The sequence below is a fragment of the Microcaecilia unicolor genome, chromosome 6 (assembly GCF_901765095.1).
Source record: "Microcaecilia unicolor chromosome 6, aMicUni1.1, whole genome shotgun sequence".
Taxonomy (NCBI): Eukaryota; Metazoa; Chordata; class Amphibia; order Gymnophiona; family Siphonopidae; genus Microcaecilia; species Microcaecilia unicolor.
Genome location: NC_044036.1, coordinates 191882013 through 191908164, shown reverse-complemented (window position 1 = coordinate 191908164; position 26152 = coordinate 191882013). Strand labels below are relative to the sequence as shown.

Sequence of the window (26152 nt, the reverse complement as noted above, 5' to 3'; positions counted from 1 at the left end):
TTATGACTCCAGTGCACCTGCTGTTCTTGGCACTATCCCTTACCAATCTGTTTCTCCTTACGAAACCACTTCCCACTGTTGGAGCACATTGTCTTCCCTCTGTATTTCACCATCTCTCTATCCCTCTCTTCACCATCTCTTTTTTCCACCCCCTTTTTCACAGCTCTCAATCTTCAACACTTCCTTCCTTCCATTCATCCCTCGCCTCTTTACCTGAATACATCTTGCCTTCGTCGCTGTCGTCATACCGCTCCTACTGTCCTCCGTAGTCTCCTACTCCTCCTGCTCTCCGCTGGTGACATTAATCCCAATCCTGGTCCCCCTCATCAGCCCTCATCCTATTCGTGTAGGCCTTACTGTAATACCTCCAATCTTATTTCTATTCCTCTCCACCCCCCTTCTTCTCTACCCTTCTCTTGTGCTCTATGGAATGCCCGCTGTGTCTGCAACAAACTCTCCTACATCCATGACCTCTTTATCTCTCATAACCTTCATCTGCTTGCCCTAACTGAAACCTGGCTTCACCCTGAAGACTCTGCTTCAATTGCGGCCCTATGTCATGGAGGTTATCTCTTCTCCCATACTCCTCGCTCGGTTGGCCGTGGAGGCGGTGTCGGACTACTACTCTCACCCTCCTGTAAATTTCAACCCATTCTTCCACCTCAATCTCACTGCTTTCTTCCTTTGAAGTCCACTCAATCCATCTATTCGCTCCTCTACCACTCCGGGTAGCAGTCATTTATCGACCCCCTGCTAAATCCCCCTCTTCCTTTCTCATTGACTTTGATGCCTGGCTATCCTTCTTTCTTGAACCTTCATCTTCTTCCCTCATTCTTGGGGATTTTAACTTTCATGCTAATGACCCCTCTGACTCTTATGCTTCTAAATTCCTTGCCTTAACATCCTCCTTCAATCTTCAACTGTGCACCACCGCCCCTACTCACCAGAATGGCCACTGTCTTGATCTTGTACTCTTCTCCAACTGCTCACCCTCCAATTTCCTTGCCTCAACTCTCCCCCTATCTGACCATCATCTTATAACTTTCACACGTCAACACCCTCCTCCCCAGTCCCGTCCTATTCTAACCAACACATTTAGGAATCTACAGGCTATTAACTCTTCTACCCTGTCCTCCAGTATCTCAAATCTTTTCTCTACTGCTATGTCAACCAAGTCCGTCAATGAGGCTGTCTCTTCCTATAATACTATTCTGTCATCTGCTCTGGACACTCTCACTCCTCCTGTGTCTCGTCCCGTTAAACGTACCAAACCCCAACCTTGGCTGACCCCTACTAGCTGCTACGTACGCTCTTGTGCCCGCTCTGCTGAACGCCTTTGGCTTAAATCTTGTGCCCTTGCTGACTTTATTCACTTCAACTTCTTGCTGACCTCCTTCCAATCTGCTCTCCAACTTGCCAAACAGGACTATTACATCCAATTGACTAACTCTATTGGTTCAAACCCTAGACGTCTCTTTGCTCTCTCCTCAAAGTGCCTTCTCCTCCTACTCCCCCTTCACTTTCTCTCCAGACTCTGGCTGATTACTTTCATGATAAGGTTCACAAGATTAAACTTGAATTCACAACCAGCTCTCCTCCACCCCTTCTTCCCTTAGTCCACTCTCTCAACCCTCTTACCCCTGCCTCCTTTTCTTCCTTTTCCGAAATCACTGAAGAAAAAACTTTACTTCTTCTGTCATCCTCAAAACTAACCACCTGCTCCACTTATCCTATTCCCACTCAACACTATCTCTCCTGCTGTCACCCCTTTCATCTGTCATATCCTCAATCTGTCACTTTCCACTGTGACTGTCCCTGATGCCTTCAAACATGCCGTAGTCACACCACTCCTCAAAAAACCTTCTCTAGATCCTACCTCTCCTTCCAACTATCGCCCCATCTCCCTCCTCCCTTTCTTATCCAAGATACTAGAGTGTGCTGTCCACCGTCACTGCCTCGACTTTCTTTCTTCTCAAGCTATTCTTGATCCACTCCAATCTGGCTTTCGTCCCCTTCATTCAACTGAACCAGCACTTGCTAAAGTCTCCAATGATCTATTCCTGGCTAAATCCAAAGGGTTCTATTCTATCCTCCCCCTTCTCGATCTTTCTGCTGCTTTTGACACTGTTGATCACAGCCTACTCCTTGACATGCTGTCCTCACTTAGATTTCAGAATTCTGCTCTCTCATGGTTTTCTTCTTATCTCTCACAGCATTCTTTTAGTGTATACTCTGGTGGATCCTCCTCTTCCTCTATCCCGCTGTCAGTGGATGTACCTCAAGGATCCGTCCTAAGACCTCTCCTTTTCTCCATCTATACTTCCTCCCTTGGTGCTCTGATCTCTTCCCACGGTTTTCAGTATCATCTTTACGTTGATGACTCCCAGATCTACCTCTCCACACCAGAAATCTCGGCAGAAATCCAGTCCAAGGTATCTGCCTGCCTCTCTGACATTGCTACCTGGATGTCTCACCGCCACCTGAAGCTCAATATGTCCAAAACTGAGCTCATTATCTTCCCACCTAAACCAACCTCTCCCCTTCCCCCATTCTCTATTTCTGTCGACAACACGCTCATTCTTCCTGTCTCATCTGCTCGTAACCTTGGGGTCATCTTTGACTCCTCCCTCTCCTTCTCTCCACATATTCAACAGATTGCTAAAACCTGTCATTTCTTCCTTTATAATATCGCCAAAATTTGCCCTTTCCTTTCTGAACAAGCTATCAGAATCCTCATCCACATTCTCATCACCTCTCGCTTAGACTACTGCAACTTGCTTCTCACAGGTCTTCCACTCAGCCACTTCTCTCCTCTTCAATCTGTTCAAAATTCTGCTGCACGACTAATATTTCGCCAAAGTCGTTATGCCCATATTAGCCCTCTTCTGAAGTCACTTCACTGGCTCCCCATCCGTTTCCATATAAAATTCAAGCTCCTCTTATTGACTTATAAGTGCATTCACTCTGCAGCCCCTCACTACCTCTCCACCCTCATCTCTCCCTACACTCCTTCCCAGGAACTCCGTTCACTAGGCAAATCTCTCTTAATTGCACCCTTCTCCTCCATCGCTAACTCCAGACTCTGTTCCTTTTGTCTTGCCGCACCTTATGCCTGGAATGGGCTTCCTGAGCTGTAACGTCTAGCTCCATCCCTGGCCGCCTTCAAATCCGGGCTAAAGGCCTACCTGTTTGATGCTGCTTTTTACTCCTAACTTGTCACTTGCTCGTAACCTTTATCTTGTCTTCCTCTCTTCAATAGTCCCTTTCCCTATGTGTCCTTCTGTCTGTCCTCCCTTTATCCTTATTGGTCCTGTCTGTCTGTCCTGATTTAGATTGTGAGCTCTTTTGAGCAGGGACTGTCTTTTTCTTCATGTTCAATTGTGAAGCGCTGCGTACGACTGGTAGTGCTATAGAAATGATTTATAGTAGTAGTAGTAGTAACTCATTTTTTTTAGTTGTAGCTGAGTTACATTCAGATATTTCCTATCCATTGAGGTCTACCACTAGTATCATGACACTACTTCTAGAAGTCACAGTGGCCATTTTCAAGATATAGCCACTAGGAGCAGGAGCAAGTGAGCTTTGTTCCTGCCTCCATTGCCCCACTGGACCTGACTGGGGATGGGTGGGAGAAGATCTTGACGTTGGGGGTGGGGAAGAGGGGGGTCTTGTCTTGTCAGGGGGGTGGTGGGAAGAGGGTCTGAACCTTGTCAGGGATGGGGTCTGAATATTGTCAGAGAGAGGACTGGAGGATAGGAGAGAGGTCTTGCCTTATTGAGGGGGTCTGAACCTGGTTAGCGGGAGTGTGTTGTGTCTTACTTTGTCAGGGGGATGGGAGAGAGTGGAAGATATTAGAAATACCAAAAGTTATATAGTTGCTGGTTGGTATTCAGTGCCAGCACCGCTTAACTAACTGGGCAAATTGAAGACTGAATTTTGCTGGCACCCACATAACTGATTCCTTCCTGTCTCTGCCTCCAGCCCACTTCAAAAATGGATGGTCAGAGCTATCAGTGGCACTGCCCAATTAAGTGCTGCTGGATATCGGTATCCGATTTGCAGACTGTGATTTAAATGGACAAGAGTGTCTCCTGCTTGCTTAAATTGCTTTGAGTATCGACTAGTGTGCAGCCCAAACATTTTTCTGTTGTGTTCTTTATGGGAGAGCCTTTCATTTTGTTGTCATGGGAGCAATGTCGTAAGAGTGTGCACTGTTGGAAAGAGGTGCACATTTCACACTTTTTCATGATAGTGCCACATGTGTGATGATTTGCACATGTGCACACTATCGGGAAAGAATGTATACTCTTTGTGAATAGTGTGCATTTTTTCGGCACATGAAAAAACACCCAATTTCTTGGGGTTTTTTTTCTGTTCATTTTCATTTGACAACGAAATGAGAAATGTTGTTGACATTTCCTATGTCATTTCAAAAAAATTCAAATCCTTAATATAAACTGGGTAATACAGACCAGGGGGAGTAAATGGCCAAATGGTTAGAGCCAAGGACCAGGGTTCCAATGCTGCTTCTGTCAAGAATGTTCCTTGTGACCCTGGGGAGCCACTGTGGGGGCAATTCTATAACCAGGCACCTCCATTGAGGCAGAAGTTTTGCACTTATGTGCAAATGTGTCTTTATTCTAAACATTTGTGTGTGTAACAGATATGTAAATAAGGGATGCCTAGGTTACTGAATTGCCTTTCACATGTCCTATTACTTGGATTGTAAACTCTTTGGGGAATGTACTGAATCTTGTATAGCACTGCACACATCCAGTAGTATTATGAAAAAGATAAGTATTTGTTGTATAGCACTGTATACATCCAGTGTATGAAAAGGATAAATAGGTAAACACCAGAATCTAATGTGGTAAGTGCTACTTTTTTTTTTTGCTAGTGTCTATTGTAAATGCACTTCTGTGATGAAAGGATAAATACAGGTACTCTGCAGGCATGTATTCAATAATCTTTCTGCATAAACCACCAGGATTTCTCTTTTCATCATACTGCAATGGCCTTTCCCTTCTATCCCTGTATACTGGCAGCATCTCTTCTTGTCAAACCCACTTCTCCTCTCCCTCCACTCTCTATCTCAGTCGATGGCACCCTCATCCTCCCCGTCTCATCTGCCCGCAACCTCGGAGTCATCTTCAACTCCTCCCTCTCCTTCTCTGCGCATATCCAGCAGATAGCCAAGACCTGTCGCTTCTTTCTCTATAGCATCAGCAAAATTCGCCCTTTCCTTTCTGAGCACACCACCCAAACTCTCATCCACTCTCTCATTACCTCTCACCTTGACTACTGCAACCTACTCCTCACTTGCCTCCCACTTAGCCATCTATCCCCCCTTCAATCCATTCAGAACTCTGCTGCACATCTTATCTTCCGCCTGGACCGATATGCTCATATCACCCCTCTCCTCATGTCACTTCACTGGCTTCCGATCAGGTACCGCATACAGTTCAAGCTTCTCCTACTAACCTACAAATGCACTCAATCTGCAGCCCCTCATTACCTCTCTACCCTTATCTCCCCTTACGCTCCTACCCGAAACCTTCGCTCACAGGACAAATCCCTCCTCTCTGTACCCTTCTCCACCACTGCCAATTTCAGGCTCCGCCCTTTCTGCCTCGCCTCTCCCTATGCTTGGAATAGACTTCCTGAGCCCATTCACCAAGCCCCCTCCCTGCCCATCTTCAAATCCTTGCTCAAAGCCCACCTCTTCAATGTCGCCTTCGGCACCTAACCATTATGCCTCTATTCAGGAAATCTAGACTGCCCCATTTGATTGACTGCACATTTTGTCCATTAGATTGTAAGCTCCTTTGAATAGGGACTGTCCTTCTTTGTTAAACTGTACAGTGCTGCGTAACCCTAGTAGCGCTTTAGAAGTGTTAAGTAGTAAAGTTAGTAGTTGTTATCTCTCAGATTTATACGTTCTCTTACTTTTTTTTCCTGCAGGATGTTTGATGTTGGTGGACAGCGTTCAGAGCGTAAGAAATGGATTCACTGTTTTGAGGGAGTCACATGTATTATATTCATTGCTGCACTCAGTGCTTATGACATGGTGTTGGTGGAGGATGATGAAGTGGTGAGTGTAATGGGAAGGAATTACAGCTTCAGAAAGATCATATGAAGAGCATTGTGGTATGTGATCCTGTTCAGTAGGAACTTTATACAAAAGTCACATAAAGACAGCAGGTGCTTTAGTTTCCAAATACAGAACTTTATTCCTCTTCTTTGCTTGTGGAGGAGTACCCTAGTGGTTAGTGCAGTGGACAGTGATCCTGGAGAACTAGGTTTGATTCCCACTGCAGCTTCTTGTGACTCTGGGCAAGTCACTTAACACTGTATTGCCCCAGGTACAAATAAGTACCTGTATATACTATCCAGTTTATTTTCGAAGGAGAAGGGCGGCCATCTTCCAACACAAATCAGGAGATAGGCGCCCTTCTCGCAAAGCCACCCAAATCGGTATAATGGGTTTTGGGGGGCTCAGCACACAAGGTAAGGGAACTATGCACCTGGGAGCAATTTCTGAAGTCCACTGCAGTGCCCCCTAGGGTGCCCGGTTGGTGTCCTGGCATGTGAGGGGGACCAGTGCACTACAAATGCTGGCTCCTCCCATGACCAAATGGCTTGGATTTGGCCAGTTTTGAGATGGCCGTCCTCGGTTTCCATTATATGCGAAAACCAAGGTCGGCCATCTCTAAGGGTGGCCATCTCTAAGGTCAACCCAAATGTTGAGATTTGGCCGTCCCCGACCGTATTATCAAAACGAAAGATGGCCGCCCATCTTGTTTCGATAATACGGTCGGGGACGCCACTTTAGGGGGCCATCCTTAGAGATGGGCGCCCCCGTTCGATTATGCCCCTCCATGTAAACCACTTTGGATATAGTTGGAAAAAACCACAGAAAAGGCGGTATATCAAGTCCCATTTCCCCTTATTTACAGAAAAACATCTACTTAGCCATCTTCTACTGTACCTGCCTACCATCTGATCTTCATGAAAAATCCAGGGACGGTCAAACTGGCTGTCCTGGCAACAATGACCAAATGAAAGACCTGGGTAGGATTTTAACTCCCCTCTTCTGAAAGATTTTAATTTTTTCAACATTCCTAACAGAAAAAAAATAATATTGATGATAAGTTGTACCTGCCTATAAGCATACACAATGGCCAGGCTAGAAATTTTATGAATGAATAACCAGAACAATGATCCAACCTCCAGAACTATCCTTCTGTAAGTCATACAGCAGCCCTTTCACTAAAATGGGTTAACCACCAATATGCTCTTATTGCAGGAAAAATGGCCTATCACAAGACACAGTAAAAAAAATTTTGGATTAGTTTTGCCATTTGTGCACGCTAACCACATAGAATTTTGGGTGGGGGGAGGGGTGGCAGGGGCAGAGAATTACCAGTATGCTAACTGGTTAGTGCGTCCATAACATGGGAGCCCTTAGTGCCTTTTAAATAGGAGACAGTAATTGCTCCCGCATTAATGTTTTTAAATGGCCATGCACCAATACTGACATTAGCACAAGGCAAATTATTCAACAAATGCCTATTTTACAGCCACACTACAAATGGGCTTGGCTTGCGGGAAAGTCCAACATTAGGGTATGCAAAGCCCAATTACTAGCTCGGCTTAGTAATAGGGTCCCAAAATGTTTTAAGTAAGCTGGAGGTTAGTGACTACTTTGGGGATACTGATGATAATCTATGAACTGGGGTCAGTTGTGAAAGGTTGAGATGTAGAGCATGGCTTTCAAACCTGTCCTAAGGACCCCTACAGCCAGTCTTGTTTTCAGACTATCCCAATGATTTGTTATATGCAAATTTATCTCAAACATATTCATAACGGACTCCTGAGGAAATTAAAAAGTAATGGGATAGCAGACAACCTCCTATTGTGAATTGGGCAGATAGAACACAGAAAGTAAGGTTAAATGGCCAATTTTCTCAATGGAGGAAGGTAAATAGCCCAGTAACAGCTTCCCCTATTCTCCTCCCATTTCTTCTCAGGTTCAAGTCAATTTATAATGGACCTGAATGGAAAACACTCAATCATGTTCCACATGTCCTAGGGTACGTGTTTATGCCATGGTTACCTAAGCATTCCAGTTTAAATCGGGCATGGACGGTGTTTAAAAACACCATCATAGAAGCCCAGACCAGATGTATTCCACATATTAACAAAGGTGGAAAGAAGAGCAAACTACAGCCAGCGTAGTTAAAAGGTGAAGTGAAAGAGGCTATTAGACCCAAAAGAGCATCCTTCAAAGAATGGAAAAAAGATCCGAATGAAGAAAATAAGAAACAACATAAGCAGTGTCAAACTAGATGCAAAACACTGATAAAGAAGGCTAAAAGAGAATATGAAGAAAAACTTGCCATAGAAGCAAAAACTCATAGTAACACCTTTTTCAGGTACATCAGAAGCAGAAAGCCTGTGAGGGAATCCATGGGGCTATTAGATCACAATCATCCTGAAGGAGAACAAGGCCATAGCGGAGACTGAATGAATTCTTTGCTTCAGTCTTTACGAAAGAAATTTTAAGAGATCTACCTATATCAGAATTGGTTTTCAAGGGTGATGATGCGGACGAACTGAAAGAAATCTCGGTGAACCTGGAAGACATTCTGAGCCAAATTGGCAAGTTAAAGACTGGATGGCATACAACCCAGGGTACTGAAAGAACTCAAACATGACATTTCTGATCTGTTGTTAAAATCATCTGTAGTACCTGAAGATTGGAGGGTGGCCAATGTAACACCGATTTTCAAAAAGGGGTGGTCTGGGAAATTACAAACTGGTAAGGGGTTGTGATTACAATCAAAGCAGTTTACATATTATATATAGATACTTATTTTGTACCTGCAGCAATGGAGGGTGAAGTGACTTGCCCAGTCACAAGGAGCTGCACAGGAAATTGAACCCAGTTCCCAAGGATCAAAGTCCACTGCACTGACCACTAGGCTACTCCACTCCAGGTAAGGCTGACTTCAGTGCCAGGGAAAACAGTGAAAACTATTATGAAGAATAAACTTATAGAACAAGTGGAGGGGCATAATCAAACGCGAACGCCCATCTCCATGGGCGTCTATGTCCGAGAACGGGTACATAAAGGGGTGGGACAGACCGTATTTTCGAAAAAAATGGGCGTCCATCTTTTGTTTCGAAAATACGGTTTGTACAGACCAAAATGCCATGGATTTAGTCGTTTCCGAGCTGGGCTCTTGTTTTTTTTAGCGATAATGGAAACTAAAAACGGCCATCTCAAAAACGTCCCAATCCAAGCCATTTGGTCATGGGAGGGGCCAGGATTCATAGTACACTCGCCCCCCTGACATGCCAGGACACCCTAGAGGTCAGTGCGGTGGACTTCAGACAACGCTCCCACATGCATAGGTCCCTTACCATGGGTGCTGAGCCCCCAACCCCCTCCCCCAAAACCCACTACCCACAAATGTACAACACTACCATAGCTCTTAGGGGTGAAGGGGGCACCTAAATGTGGGTACAGTGGGTTTTGGAGGCCTCCCATTTCCCAGCACAAGTGTTACAGATAGGGGGGTGGGCCTGGGTCCGCCTGCCTGAAGTTCACTGTGGTACCCACTAAAAATGCTCCAGGGACCTGCATACACGCAGGCCTCTAGGACTTGTTGCTGCTGTATAACCTTGGCACACCTGAAGACTAATGCCTCCGAAAACGTCCTTTATTGGAATAAGCACATTTACTCACAGTTAACTGCAGATCAGAGGTTGTGCCCCACTAGCAAAGAGTCTCCCTGGTACCAGGTAAGAGCTGGCAGAATGCTGTACAATGCCCTCTTTCAGCAACATTCAAAGTAAGAACTAAGTGCTGTAACATGGCTAACACATGAACGAGATCTAAAACTGGCTTACAAAAATGGCCACTACCTCATGGACTACCGGAAACAAAACAGGGCACACTCTGACCCAGTAAGCAGGGGGGAAAGCACCATAGGAGTAGAGCCTACCAACAACCAACATCGTGAGCATTTAACACAAGCTAGTGGAATCACGGAGACCAATACCCTACACCCACCACAATGCATTGCTGATGTGACTCTGCAGTGCGCATAACAGAAAAGGTGTCACACTCACCCCGAGAGGCACATCAGAACCAGGGAAAGGCTGTCAGAGGATAGAACACATTCTGCTGTCATGGAGGTGGGTACAGGCATTGAGGCTGGCGTACAGGCTGAAGAAAAGGTTTTAACGTGGGGGTTTTTTTGGTGGGAGGGGTGTTAGTGACCACTGGGGGAGTCAGGGGGAGGTGATCCCCGATTCCCTCTGGTGGTCCTCTGGTCAGTTGGGGCACTTTTTGGGACTTGGACCTGAAAAAAAAAGGGTCCAAATAAAGCAGACCAAATTCTCGTCAAAAACGCCCTTCTTGTTTCGAATTATCAGCTAAAGACGCCCATCTCTCCTCGGCCGATAACCACGCCCCAGTCCCGCCTTCACCACGCCTCCAACACACCCCATCAACTTCGTTCGTTCCTAGCGACGGAGTGCAGTTGAAGACGACCAAAATCGGCTTTCGATTATACGATTTGTTCACCACGGGAGAAGATCGCCCATATCCCGATTGGGTCGAAATATGGGCGTCTTTAACGTTTCAATTATGAGGCAGATAGACAAACATGGTTTAATGGGACAGAGTCTGCATGGGTTCAGCCAATGGAAGTCTTGCCTCACTAATTTTACTTCATTCTTTGAAAATGTAAATAAACGTGGATAAAGTTGAGCTGACTGATGTAGTTATCTGGATTTTCAGAAAGCTTTGACAAAGTTCCTCGTGAGAGACTGCTGAGAAAATTAAAGAATCATGGGATGTCTTTGAGGGTCCATAGACCTGGCTTCAGACGCCGCCGTAGCTGTTTTTCTCTTGTCTATGAAGGTCCCCAGCTGGGTAAACAAAGTTGTTATGTTGATGTGTCAGCAATGTGCTTGAGGCCTATTACAAGAACAAGCCTCTGCATGGAAACTGACATGGGCTACGTCAGTGACAAGTCAGGTTCACAATCTATAATAGTGCCTTTCTGTAGGGACACAGTCCCTCCTCTTTAAAGGAATTTAGCTTTAAAAGAAGCTAAAGGGTTTGAAACACTATCTAATGGACAATAGTGTGCATACTCCTGCCCACCAAGACATACACAGTAACATCAATACAAAATATACAAATTCAGAGGTAAAGTAATGCAAATGCCCTTTACAAAATTGTGTGTGGGGGGGGGGGGAGGGAATGTCCTTCTGTGGATTAGGAATTGGCTATTGGACAGAAAACAGAGGGTAGGGTTAAATGGCCATTTTTCTAAATGAAGGAGGATGAATAGTGGGAGTGCCGCAGGGATCTGTACTGGGACCAGTGCTATTTAAGATATTTATAAATGATCTGCATCCAGGATGGCGACGGTCTGATTCCGCGCTATGGACGTGTTTCAAGTTGCGCTCAAGCAGAACTGGAGGGAGTTACCTTGCCTGTCGATGCGATGGGCAAGCGACGTGGGAAAGTCAGGGATTTTCCCTCAGACCCTGGCGCAAAGCCCCCGCTCTCCCAGCCGCTTGAGCACTTTGGAATAATGCCCGGAACTCCATCGACTTCTACTCCAGTTGCTGGTGTCAGCGTCTCGGCGCTGACTGACAGTGTCGACGGGGCTTCCTTAAGCCCTGTCTTTCGTGCAGCGCCCCCTCAACCAGGAAGTGAGCGCTCCCACTTGAGTCCTGCAGCCTCTGCCCAAAGTGGTGAAGGGAGCGAGCAGGGAGGGAACTCGACGGCAGCACAAAGGTCATCTCCTGAACAACCAACTATTCCAGAGCAGAAAGCTGTGACTGTTGTGGATTCTGCGACAGTGAGTATCCTGGAACAAGTTGTTCAAGCGGCTCCCCTGGTATTTAATGTAGGGCAGTTTGAAAAACCAGCTGTAGTGACCTTAGAGTCACTTTGGGATCTGAACTCCACTACCCTCTTTACTTTACAATCAGCTATTTCAAAGAATAATGAAACTATTAAAGTTTTGGCAGAGTCTGCTCTCAAACAATTTCAAATTAATGAGACTCATGCAACTGAAGTAAAAATTCTTTCTCAAAAGTTGAAAAAATGCAACTTGTGGATCAAACACTAATTAAAGAAAGGAACTTTGCTTCTAGAGCACATGGAATACCTGGAAATCAATCCAAAGACTTAACCTACGTATGATTAACTTTCCAAAATCACCTATTCTTTCTCCTGTCCAGATGGTTAAGAAATATCTTGTTGATATTCTGGGAATGACCGAAAACTCATTGCCACCAATTACAAGGGCATACTATATTCGAATTACTGGGCAAGCCCCAGGAAACTTAGACCCTCAGAATGCAATGAATTTAACAGATTTTCTGGAATCTTCTCTGGAGGTGGTCACTCAAAGGACTACTTTGTTAGTGACTTTCGCATTAGAGTTGGATCGAGATGCAGTACTCAGGTTATCCTTAAGGCATTTGAATTCTTTATTTTGGGTTTCAAAAATAAGAGTTTTCCCGGATTTGTCCAGGGAAACTCAAAAACGTCGTAAACTATTTCTTGCTTTGCGCCCAAGGGCTATAGCCCTGGGGGCAAATTTTCTTTTGAAATTCCCATGTGTGTGTAGGATTTTACTCCACACTAAACAATATCAATTTTTTGAACCCAATCAGTTAGATATTTTTTTGAAAAGTAAAGAGAATATAATTGTGAAAGTTTAGACCCGAATGAACACTGTATAGCACTTAGGAGTGAATCTATGGGGCCCAGCGCGGTTTTTGGTTTAATTGGAATGTTTGAGCTTGATATTGATAGCTTGAAATTATAATTTTTTCCTATGATTCTTGGATCATTTCTTACTATTGTGGACGATGGGTGTATTGTTAATTTCCCTTTATTTGTATTTACTATTGAAAGAAAGATTACAAAATGTGTAATATTATTCTGTTTTGAATATTATGTATCTCAAAATGCTTATAAATAAAAAAAAAAAGATCTGGAAAATGGAATGAGTGAGAGGATTAAATCTGCAGATGACACAAAACTATTCCGTTGTCAAAACACATGCGGATTGTGAAAAATTGCAGTAAGACCTTAGGAAGTTGAAGACTGAGCATCCAAATGGCAGATGAAATTTAATGTGGACAAATGCAAAGTGATGCACATAATAATCCGAATCACAGTTACCTGATGCTAAGGTCCACCTTAGGAGTCAGCACTCAAGAAAAAAATCTAGGTGTCATTGTAGACAATATGCTGAAATATTCTGCCCAGTGTGCAGCAGTGGCCAAAATAGCAAACAGGATACTAGGAATTATTAGGAAAGGGATGCAAAATAAGACCAAGAATATTATAATGCCTCTGTATCACTCCATGGTGCAACCTCACCTTGAGTACTGCATTCAATTCTGGTAGCAGTATCTCAAAAATGATAAATGTGATAGTCACATCCAGGATAGTTGGGTTAAGGCAGTTTCAGTTTGAAATACAAGTCCCAGAAGGCATTGCAGGTAGGGAGCCAGGGGGTGAGATGAAGAACCCGGACTGGACTCCTAGCTGCAATTGGGGAAGACATGGGTGTAAGCTGACAGGATGTGTAGAATGGCGGCCACTAGGGGGAAAGAGAGATAGGAACCCTGTGTACAGGAGCTCCTCATTGGTCTGATGCTTACCTCAGCTGGTATGGGTGTGAGGGAAGCTAGTGAAAGGAGAACGATTGGTTGTGAGAGCAGAAGCCAGGGATTGATTAGGCAGGTGGGAAGGAGTCCCAGAGGAGTTCATTTCAGGAGGAGAGAAGCAGTTGCAGGCTGAAAATCCTTGGGCAAGAGAGGTCCTAAAGTACTGAAGCAGGCTGAAATCCCTTGGTGTGAGGAAGTCCGAAAGTATTGAAACCTCCTGAAGGTAAAGGCTGCTTTGTGATTTAACTGGGATGATGACACTGAATGAACTGTTTGTCTTGGGAATTGAACTACTGTTACTGTGCACTGGATAAAGAGCCCAGACTGAAGCTGACTGTGAGCCTGTATTGAATCCTGGTAGGTGCTGGCAGCCTACTGCTTAAAGGGGACTATTTGCCACACACTTTCAGGTGGCTTACATGTGCTTTAAGATAAAGGTGAATGCTGCTGTTGGAACCGTGTATCAGGTCTGACTAGAAACCTGCATGGAATAAAAGCCTTAAAATTGAAGTTGCTGGTGGACATTTGTTTCTTGATTGTACGGGAGCGCTCTCCCTGGTGACAAAAGCAGAATTAGAAAAGGTTCAAGAAGAGCGACCAAAATGATAAAGTGGGTGGAACTCCTCCTGTATGAGGAAAGGCTAAAGAGATACAGCTCTTCAATTTGGAAAAGAAACAGCTTGATTGAGGTCTATAAAATCCTGAGTGGTGTAGAACAGGTAGAAGTAAATTGATTTTTCACTCTTTCCAAAGGTACAAAGAGCAGAGGACACTCAATGAAATTATATGGAATACTTTAAAAACAAATAGAAGGAAATATTTTTTTACCCAAAGAACTGGAACTCGTTGCCGTAGGATGTGATAACAGCGGTTAGTGTATCTGGGTTTTAAAAAGTTTGGACAAGTTCCTGGAGGAAAATTCCACAGTCTGTTATTGAGATGGACATGGGGGAAGCCACTGCTTGCCCTACGATTGGTAGCATGGAATGTTACTACTAACTGAGTTTCTGCCAGGTACTTGTGACTGGATTGGCCACCATTTGAAGCAGGATACTGGGTTAGATGGACCATTGGTTTGATTCAGTAAGGCTATTCTTATGTTCAGAGGAAGTCTTCCACTGACAGAGCTTGGAGATCCTCATGAGCTAGCATATTTATATTTTGAGTTGTGAGGTGCTGGGGAAGGGGTGAAGAGTGGAAGTGTAGGGCAGAGGCAGAAAAAACCTGCGTAACCCCATTTTATCTTGGACCCTATCAAAATCCTGGCCTTTTACTACTACTACTATTTAGCATTTCTTTAGCGCTACAAGGCGTACGCAGCGTTGCACAAACATAGAAGAAAGACTGTCCCTGCTCAAAGAGCTTACAATCTTTTCTCAACTCTAACCATTGCGGAAAACCCCAGTGCCTCTCCGGGCCTGTAAGAAGGTCATACAGTGGGCTCATTCTACCCATCTCACAGGGCATCCTGGAATCCGGAAGAACATGCACTAGATCTCTTGTCATTACTGGTGGCCCCAAAGGCAAGAGATATTCAACAATTTGTTCTATCCTGACCTGATTGTGCTCAGAACAAGGTTCCCCGTACACAGCCCTGGGACCTTCTCCAGCCTCAGCCTATACCCAGAGAACCATGGGCCAAAATATCCATGGATTTTATCACTGATCTTCCAGTCATCTGGGTCATAGTGGACCAATTCCAAAATGGCCCACTTTATTTTAATGTGAAGACTGACATCAGCTACTAACCTGGCAGACATCTTTTTCCAACACATCTTCCACCTGCACGACCTCCCAGCATGGATACTCAGTGATCGTGGAGTACAGTTTACCTCTCACTTCTGGCAGCGACTTTGTTCCTATTGGGGAGTCGTGGAGGGGCATAATCGAACGGGGTGCCCACGAAGGGGCGGGGAAACCCGTATATCGAAACAAGATGGGCGTCCATCTTTCGTTTCAATAATACGGTCATGGACGCCCAAATCTCAACATTTAGGTCGACCTTAGAGATGGCCATCCCCAGTTTTCAGCGATAATGGAAACCAAGGACACCATCTCAGAAATGACCAAATCCAAGCCATTTGGTCATGGGGAGGAGCCAGCATTCGTAGTGCACTGGTCACCCTCACATACCAGGACACCAACCAGGCACCCTAGGGGCACTGCAGTGGACTTCAGAAAAAGCTTCCAGGTGCATAGCTCCCTTACCCTTGTGTGCTGAGCACCCCCAAAATCCCTCCAAAACCCACTTCCACAACTGTACAACACTACCATAGCCCTTAAAGGGTAACGGGGGGCACCTAGATGTGGGTACAGTGGGTTTGTGGTGGGTTTTGAAGGGCTCACGTTTACCACCACAAGTGTAACAGGTAGGGGGGATGGGCCTTGGTCCTGCACCCACTAAAACTGCTCCAGGGACCTACATACTGCTGTCAGGGAGCTGGGTATGGCATTTGAGGCTGGCATAGAGGCTGGCAAAAAATATTTTTAAATTTTTTTTTGAGGGTGGGAGGGGGTTAGTGACCACTGGGGGAGTAAGGAGAGGTCATCCCCGATTCCCATGAGGATTGCCTGGTCACTTGCCTGCTTGGTGCGAACTTCCTGCGTCACCCAGATAGTGCTGGGGAGGAGCCAGCTGTCTTGGGTATACATAGCAAAATGTGGGAGGGAGGTTCTGGAATCTAAATTTAGGCTCTTAGGGCTTCTTTTACAAAGCCGCACTAGCGATTCCCACATGGCAAATGAGAGGAGCCCATAGAAATTCAACAGGCTTCTTCTCATTTGCTGCACTGAGAATCGGTAATGCGGCTTTGTAAAAGAAGGCCTTATGCAGAAAGCTCAAATCCAGAACCTCTAGGGTAGCATTTTTAGAAGTGCTTCCCATTCCACACTCAGGGCCCAAGAGACAGGCAGAGCTCCGGAATCTCAATGTGTGGATGAGGCAATGGTGCAGGGAGGAGGGTTTTAGATTTGTAAGGCACTGGGCAACATTCTGGGGAAGAGGGAGCCTATTCCAGAATGATGGGCTCCACCTTAACCAGGGTGGGACCAAGCTGCTGGCATTGGCATTTTAAAAAAAGAGAAGCTTTTAAAATAGAAACTGGGGGAAGGCTGACAGTCATTCAAAAGCGCATAGTTCGGAACAAGGTATCTTTCAAGATATCACTGAAACAGGAAAGAAAGGGTATCCCAGTACCGAGGTTGCAATAGAGACCATAGTAGACCAAAACCAGACAGAAGATTGCAAATTATCACTGTCAAATGCTGAGCAAAATGTAAATAGGAACCACAAACATAGTTTGAAATGCCTATATGAGAATGCCCGTAGCCTAAGAAATAAAATGGGAGAGTTAGAATATATTGCATTAAATGAAAAATTAGAAAGAGTAGGCATCTTTGAGACTTGGTGGAAGGAGGATAACCAGGGACACTGTCATACCAGGGTACAAATTATATCATAGTAATAGGGTGGATCGAATTGATGGAGTGGTAGCATTGTATGTTAAGGAGGGCCTTGAATCAAATAGATTGAAAATTCTGCAGGAAACAAAACAGACCTTGGAATCCCTATGGACTAAAGTCCACCTGGCCAGGATGAACAGACAGATGTAGAAATGTTATCAGAAATTAGGGAGGCTAACAAACTGGGGAACAAAATAATAATGGGTGATTTCAATCACACTGATATTGACTGGGTAAATGCAGCATCAGGGCATGCTAAGGAGGTAAAATTCCTTGATGAAATCAAGGATTGCTTTATAGAGAAGTTGGTAGAGCCAACAAGAGGAGGAAAAATTGTAGACCTAATCCATAGTGGAGTGCATGATTTGGTGCAGGAGGTAATGGTGCTACAGCTGCTTCATAACAGTGATTATAATATGATCAGATTTTATATCAGCTCTGGAGTAAGTACACACAGGAAATCCAATACGTTAGCATTTAAGTTTCAAAAAGGAGACTGTGATAACATGAGAAGAACTGTGAAAAAAAGAGAAGCAGCTGTGAAGGTCAACAATTTGCATCAGGTGTAGATGTTGTTCAAAAATACCATCCTGTAAACCCAGACCAAATATATTCCATGAATTAAAAAATGAGGAAGGAAAGCCAACTGACAGCCGGTATGGTTAAAAAGTGAGGTGAAGGAAAATATTAGAGCTAAAAGAAATTTCTTCAGAAAATGGATCTGACTGAAAATAATAAGAAACAGCATAAGGAATGGCAAGTCAAATGCAAAACGCTAATAAGGAAGTTAAAGAGGGACTTTGAAAAAAGATTGTGTTGGAGGCAAAAACATATAGTAAAAACGTTTTACGTACATTGGAAACAAGAAGCAAGCAAAAGAATCGGTTGGACCGCTAGATGACCGAGGGGTAAAAGGGGCACTCAGGGAAGACAAAACAGAAAGATTAACTAAATTCTTTGCTTCAGTCTTCACCAAGGAAGATTTGGGAGAGATACCAGTGCCAGAAATGGTATTCAAAGCAGACAAGTCCGAGAAACTGAATGAAATCTCTGTAAACCTGGAAGATATAATGGCGCAATTTGACAAATTAAAGAGTAGCAAATCTCCTGGACCGGTTGGTATTCATCCCAGAATACTGACAGAATTGAAAAATGAACTTGCAGAACTATTGTTAGTAATATGTAATTCATCTTTAAAATCAAGCATGGTACCAGAAGACTGTAGGGTGGCCAATGTAACGCCAATTTTCAGAAAGGTTCCAGAGGTGATCCGGTAAATTATAGATCAACGAGCCTGAGGTGGTTGCCATGCAAAATGGTAGAGACTATTATAAAGAACAAAATTACAGAGCATATTCCAAAGCATGGATTAATGAGACAAAAGCCAACACGGATTCAGTGAAGGGAAATCTTGCCTCGCCAATCTACTACATTTCTTTGAAGGGGTGAACAAACATGTGGATAAAGGTGAGCCAGTTGATATTGTGTATCTAGATTTTCAAAAGGCATTTGACAAAGTACCTCATAAAAGACTCCAGAGGAAGTTGGAGAGTTATGGGATAGGAGGTAGTGTGTTCTTTTGTGGATTAAAAACTGGTTAAAAGATAGAAAACAGAGAGAACGGAGAAGCATAGATGGTCAGTATTCACAATGGAGAAGCGTAGATAGTGGTGTTCCCCAGGGGTCTGTGCTGGGACCACTGCTTTAACATATTTATAAATGATATACTAGTGAAGTAATTAAATTTGCTGATGACACAAAGTTATTCAAAGTTGTTAAATTGCAAGGGGATTGTGAAAAATTACAAGAGGACATTATGAAACTGGAAGACTGGGCATTCAATTGGCAGATGTTTACTGTTAGCAAGTGCAAAGTGATGCATGTGGTAAAGAGGAACCCGAATCATAGCTACGTGATGCAAGGTTCCATATTAGGAACAGGATCTAGGTGTCATCGGTGTGTGGCAGTGGTTAAGAAAGCAAACAGAACGTTAGGTATTAGGAAAGGAATGGAAAATAAAAATGAGCAAGTTATAATGCCTTTGTATCGTTTCATGGTGCGACCACACCTTGAAAACTGTGTGCAGTTCTGGTTACCGCATCTCAAAAAGGATATAGTGGAATTAGAAAAGATACAGAGAAGGGCATCAAAAACGATAAAGGGGATGGGACCACTTCTCTATGAGGAAAGGCTAAAGCGGCTAGGGCTCTTCAGCTTGGACAAAATACATCTGAGGGGAGATATACAGTGGTGGAAATAAGTATTTGATCCCTTGCTGATTTTGTAAGTTTGCCCACTGACAAAGACATGAGCAGCCCATAATTGAAGGGTAGGTTATTGGTAACAGTGAGAAATAGCACATCACAAATTAAATCCGGAAAATCACATTGTGGAAGTATATGAATTTATTTGCATTCTGCAGAGGGAAATAAGTATTTGATCCCACCACCAACCAGTAAGAGATCTGGCCCCTACAGACCAGGTAGATGCTCCAAATCAACTCGTTACCTGCATGACAGACAGCTGTCGGCAATGGTCACCTGTATGAAAGACACCTGTCCACAGAATCAGTGAATCAGTCAGACTCTAACCTCTACAAAATGGCCAAGAGCAAGGAGCTGTCTAAGGATGTCAGGGACAAGATCATACACCTGCACAAGGCTGGAATGGGCTACAAAACCATCAGTAAGACGCTGGGCGAGAAGGAGACAACTGTTGGTGCCATAGTAAGAAAATGGAAGAAGTACAAAATGACTGTCAATCGACAAAGATCTGGGCTCCACGCAAAATCTCACCTCGTGGGTATCCTTGATCATGAGGAAGGTTAGAAATCAGCCTACAACTACAAGGGGGGAACTTGTCAATGATCTCAAGGCAGCTGGGACCACCTGTCACCACGAAAACCATTGGTAACACATTACGACATAACGGATTGCAATCCTGCAGTGCCCGCAAGGTCCCCCTGCTCCGGAAGGCACATGTGACGGCCCGTCTGAAGTTTGCCAGTGAACACCTGGATGATGCCGAGAGTGATTGGAGAAGGTGCTGTGGTCAGATGAGACAAAAATTGAGCTCTTTGGCATAGAACTCAACTCGCCGTGTTTGGAGGAAGAGAAATGCTGCCTATGACCCAAAGAACACCGTCCCCACTGTCAAGCATGGAGTGGAAATGTTATGTTTGGGGTGTTTCTCTGCTAAGGGCACAGGACTACTTCATCCGCATCAATGGGAGAATGGATGGGGCCATGTACCGTACAATTCTGAGTGACAACCTCCTTCCCTCCACCAGGGCCTTAAAAATGGGTCGTGGCTGGGTCTTCCAGCACGACAATGACCCAAAACATACAGCCAAGGCAACAAAGGAGTGGCTCAGGAAGAAGCACATTAGGGTCATGGAGTGGCCTAGCAGTCACCAGACCTTAATCCCATTGAAAACTTATGGAGGGAGCTGAAGCTGCGAGTTGCCAAGCGACCAGCCCAGAACTCTTAATGATTTAGAGATGATCTGCAAAGAGGAGTGGACCAAAATTCCTCCTGACATGTGTGCAAACCTCATCATACTACAGAAGACGTCTGACCGCTGTGCTTGCCAACAAGGGTTTTGCCACCAAGTATTAGGTCTTGTTTGCCAGAGGGATTAAATACTTATTTCCCTCTGCAGAATGCAAATAAATTCATATACTTTCCACAATGTGATTTCCGGATTTAATTTGTGATGTGCTATCTCTCACTGTTACCAATAACCTACCCTTCAATTATGGGCTGCTCATGTCTTTGTCAGTGGGCAAACTTACAAAATCAGCAAGGGATCAAATACTTATTTCCACCACTGTATAAAATAATGAGTGGAGTGGAACAGGTAGATGTGAATCACTTGTTTACTGTTTTCAAAAATATTAGGACTAGGGGGCATGCAAAGTAGTAAATTTAAAAAATCGGGGAAAATTTCTTCACTCAATGTGTAATTAAACTCTGAAATTTGTCACCAGAGAATGTGGTAAAAGCAAGTAAAGTCCATAAGCCATTATTAAGTTGGACTTAGGGAAAATCTACTGCTTATTTCTAGGATACACAAATATAGAAAAGGAGAGCTTATTGACACAACAAGGATATATCAAGAATATATAAATGTAAGTGCGTACAGGAAGCGTCTCATACAGTCACATGGACACTTGTATGTGTCTGGCTTTTGTTGAGCCTATATATTTGTGACAAAGTGTAATCAGGGACTGCCCCCTACCACCTGTGGTGCACGAGAATTGCTTCTGTGAAATTCCTTATACTTAACTCTAAGTGTATGTGCTTAATATCTTATTGTGATTATCACTCTTTTTTAATATGATTTTTGCTCTCAAGTGCACTCACGGGGTTTTGTATCTTTTTTTTTTTTAAAACTTGTTATCCCGTTGTAGTCAAACAAAGCAATTGTTGTACCCCTCGCGCTCCGCTTGTAGAAACTTGATCAGTTTCTACAAGCGGAGCGCGAGGGGTACAACATTTGTTGGAATGAAAGCAACACAGTAACCCGCAGCTTCTATGAGACAATTGAGATAAGTTAAATATATACTTGTCCTTCCCATATTGCTTTGTTTGACTACAACGGGATAACAAGTTTTTTTTTAAAAAAAGATACAAAACCCCGTGAGTGCACTTGAGAGCAAAAATCATATTAAAAAAGAGTGATAATCACAATAAGATATTAAAGCACATACACTTAGAGTTAAGTATAAGGAATTTCACAGAAAGCAATTCTCGTGCACCACAGGTGGTAGGGGGCAGTCCATGATTACACTTTGTCACAAATATATAGGCTCAACAAAAGCCAGACACATACAAGTGTTCATGTGACTGTATGAGACGCTTCCTGTACGCACTTACATTTATATATTCTTGATATATCCTTGTTGTGTCAATAAGCTCTCCTTTTCTATATTTGTGTATGCTACACCATATTGAGGTAGAGCTCAGCCATTTTCTTTTTCTTTTTTTTGTATTTCTAGGATAAGCAGCATAAAATGTATTGTACTATTCTGGGATCTTGCCAGCAGGCACTTGTAACCTGGATTGGCCACTACTGGAAGCGGGGGTGCGGGGCTTGATGGACCTTTGGTCTGTCCCAGTATGAAAACACTTATGTAATCCATTCCCTATTCCAGCACTGCAATGGGCACCAGGACAGCACCCCAATATGCCAACCTTTTATGGCTGAACTGGAAGAGACATTTCTGAATACATACCAGACCAAACCTCTAAAATATTACCGGTACATCGATGACATTTTGTATGATTTGGATGGAGGGGGAAGAAACTCTGAAACAATTTTACTATTCCTTCAATATATACCATCCTACAATCAGATTCAAAATTGACTACTCCCCAGAAAAAGTCAATTTTTTGGACACCACAGTCTCAATCAGTGATGGCTGTATACAAACATCTATATACAAGAAACCCACAGACAGATGCAGCTACCTCCACAACTCCAGCTTCCACCCTTCACATACAAAACGATCCATTATTTACAGCCAAGCCACAAGATACCACCGTATCTGCTCGGACCCAGAGGATAGAGACAGACACCTTGAAACCCTGACTGCATCCTTCAAACAGAAAGGCTATAACCCCAAAATAATCTCCCAAGAATATTGCCTCCTCCCTCAAAACACCCAGGGAAAATCTGCTACAGTACAAAGAAAAAAAAGCCAACGACAGAATTCCCCTTGTAGTGACATACAACCCAGAGCTGGAGAAACTGTGGAAAATCATAAGAGACCTACAGCCACTACTTCAGGAAGATGAATTACTGAAAGAGATATTCCCATCCCCACCAGTGCTGGCCTTCCGACAGCCACCAAATTTAAAACACAAGCTGATCAGAAGTAAACTTCCAACACAGACGGAAAAAGAAAAGGGCACGTTCCCGTGTAACACAGCCAGCTGCAAACTATGCTAAAACATTTCACATGACCCTACAGTCATTCACAAAGGAAAAATATTCAACATAAAGGACTATTTTACATGCTCATCTTCCAATGTGGTATATATCATTCAGTGTAAGAAATGTAACAAAGGATGCTATATTGGAGAAACAGGCCAGATGCTTAAGACAAGATTCAATCTACACAGACATCACATGAAAATAGCCGGTGCCAGTCAGGCCCCCACCCCTGTGGGGCAACACTTCACAAGAACCAGAACACTGCACCAGTGATTTCACAGTAAGAATACTGAAAGGTAATTTTAAAACAATACAGGAATGTAAGACCTTTGAAATAAGAATGATTGAATATTTTGACACCCAACAAACAAGACTTAATAAGGATCTGGGTTTTCTAACTCATTATAAAACATAAAGCTGTATTTCTCTGTTTATTACTCTCCTCTCACCTACCAACACCCATTCTGTTAGAATATCAATGAAATGCTTTGATGTCCCCATGCATACCCCCACCCTCCCACTCTGTCAGACAGTCAAAGTAATGCTTTGATGTTTCTCTCATATATACTATCTGCTACCTCATTTGCTTATTTCCGATCTGAGGAAGAAGGGCAACCTTCGAAAGCTAATCAAGAAATGTATTAAGTTATGTCCAATAAAAAAGGTATCATTTTATTTTATTTTCAATGTTTTATTTTGCTTGATTTCTATTGACAACCTATTCCAGCCTTGAAAGGATAAGCTTTCAATCTGCCTGACTTCCATTTGACACATACAAAACCAGTACTGTTCCAGTCTTGAAAGGTTAAGCTTTCAATCTGCCCGACTTTTACTGACTTCCATTTAAACACTGCAATGTATCATAACATGTCCATGGTCAATACAAAGAGAAACAATCGGGTCTTCCAGTATATGCAATTAAATAAAGGTCTATCAAAACTGTCTGCAAGCTTTCAGTTGAAACAAACTGCACCCGAAACTTGTCATTGGTTTCAACAAAAGCTGAAACCTTGGTTGTCTATGAACCGGTGAGGGCTGCTGGAGATTGTCAGAGCTTGCAATCTGCATCCTTTTGCTAAACCCACAGTATCCAAGCCAGGATATAATTTAAATAATGAAAGACCATATTTTACCTCCAAGCAAAATAGCCTCCACCCACATGGATCACAGCTAATGAAAACTGAAATTAAAATTCACAATGTTTTTACGTTGGCTAACTTGGACTAACAGCTGTTACTCGGAACTCCAGAGAGAGGCTAATTCCTAAGGTGCTTATCATCCCAAGTTTAGTTTACAGACTTAAATTCCAGCTAAAATTTTGTATCAAAAGCATTTATTTGGAGCACTCTAGCATAAATTATTGTGCAAGACCATAACTGCATTACTTGCAATCATAGTACAAAAAAAAAGAAAGCAAACAAAGAGCAGCCCCCCCCCCCCCCCCCGACTACCTTACAATCCCTGGTGGTGTAGTCAAGGCAGGAGCGATGGTCCAGTCACAGCAGCCATTTTGAGAGCAGAGCTCCTACTACATCCATAGACCAACAGGGGATTACAAGATAAGCCTAGGGAGGCCTACCTTCGAAGGGGGGGCACTCGGGGGGGGGGATCCAGGAGGAGGGGCAACTCCTGTTCAGGGGAAGGAGGGAAGGAAATAAATGGGGCAAAGCAGATTTTGGCTTCCATCAAAAGCACGTCATTTTTAGCTGAAACTGAAAAATTGGCCGAAAATTAAAATAACCTCTTGGTCAAAACCAAACCCAGGCAAAAAAGGGATGTAAGGCTAGTTTCGGTGTTGTAACCAAAACCACAACTTGGTTGGCCTCTACCATTTAAACAACGTCTGTGTTCAGACATTCTTACACAAAAGTCTTGACGATGTTTTGTCAAATTAATATTATTACAAAGATAAATATGACAAATCTTGATTGATGTTGATTACATTTCTTTCAGCAAGCTTTTACTGGCATGCTAATTTAACCATTTGAGCTAATGATTCTAGTCAGCATTACTGTAGTTGAATTTAGCCTCGTTTTATGTTTTATTTTATTGTATATTGTGACGTTTTAAAAATTTGTTTATTTGTACTCCACCTAGAATTGCAGATAACGTGGGTTAAAATTGTTTTAATAAATAAATAAGCCCTGTTGTTCTACATTAGCACTAGTAATGTTTAAAAGCTACATTTGAATTTGGATCTGTTACCATTGACTGTTTTGTTTTCAAGAAAATTTATCAGTAAAATGTTTAGTTTTGGAACACCCTTGCTGTGTCTAAACTGTCTCCTTGAAATGCTCTCTGAAGTAGAGAATAAATGTGGGTCAATCTCTTGGCTGAATGTAAAGATGCCAGTAAAGAGTTCCACAATTTTGGATTCTTACCCCTTTTTTGCATACACTACTGGGACCTCTTCCAGATTTCTTTTGACACCAAAAACAAGGGTCACCGGATTTTTTCTGCATAGTCCCCTGCATCCACCAGAGGACCTTAAGGGGCTTATTTTTGAAACAAAAAAATGGCACAAAGCAGCAGATGGACTTTTTTTGCCGAAACATCCAAATCGCTATTTTGTAAACCCATTTTTAAGATGTTTTTTTTATGCAGATCATCTGCAGTACAGCCAAATCAAAAAGGGGCATGTCAGGGGTGGAATTTGGGCATTCCCAAATCTTGCCTGCTTTTCTGCCATAATGAACAAAGCAAAAACATTCAGGGCTAAAAGTTAGAAGTTTTGGTCTATCCCTGTTTCAATCATTAATAAGTGACCAAAAGGTGCCCTCAATAACCAGATGACCACTGGAGGGATTAAGCTAGGACCCCCCCCCCCCTCCACTCCCCCAGTGATCACTGACCCCTTCCCACCCACCAAAGATGTGAAAGAAACAGTACATACCAGACTCTGACAGCTTCAGATGTTATGGTCCCTGAAGTAGCCTGGGAGTTGGTACAGTGGACTGTAACTCTACTCTAATTTTTACACTTGTGGTGGAAAGTGCGAGTCCTCCAAACTCACCAAAAACCCACATATAGGTGACACCT

General features: G+C 43.4%; 1 protein-coding gene across 1 annotated transcript in view; it reads left to right on the top strand.

Annotated features, from left to right (window-relative positions):
- The window catches only part of GNAT1 (G protein subunit alpha transducin 1), a 96128-nt gene that overhangs the window by 56207 nt on the left and 13769 nt on the right, over positions 1 to 26152 (top strand). The window contains exon 6 of the mRNA XM_030205538.1: positions 5962 to 6091. Within this exon, the coding sequence (XP_030061398.1) occupies positions 5962 to 6091 (130 nt within the window). The remainder of the gene's footprint in view (positions 1 to 5961; positions 6092 to 26152) is intronic.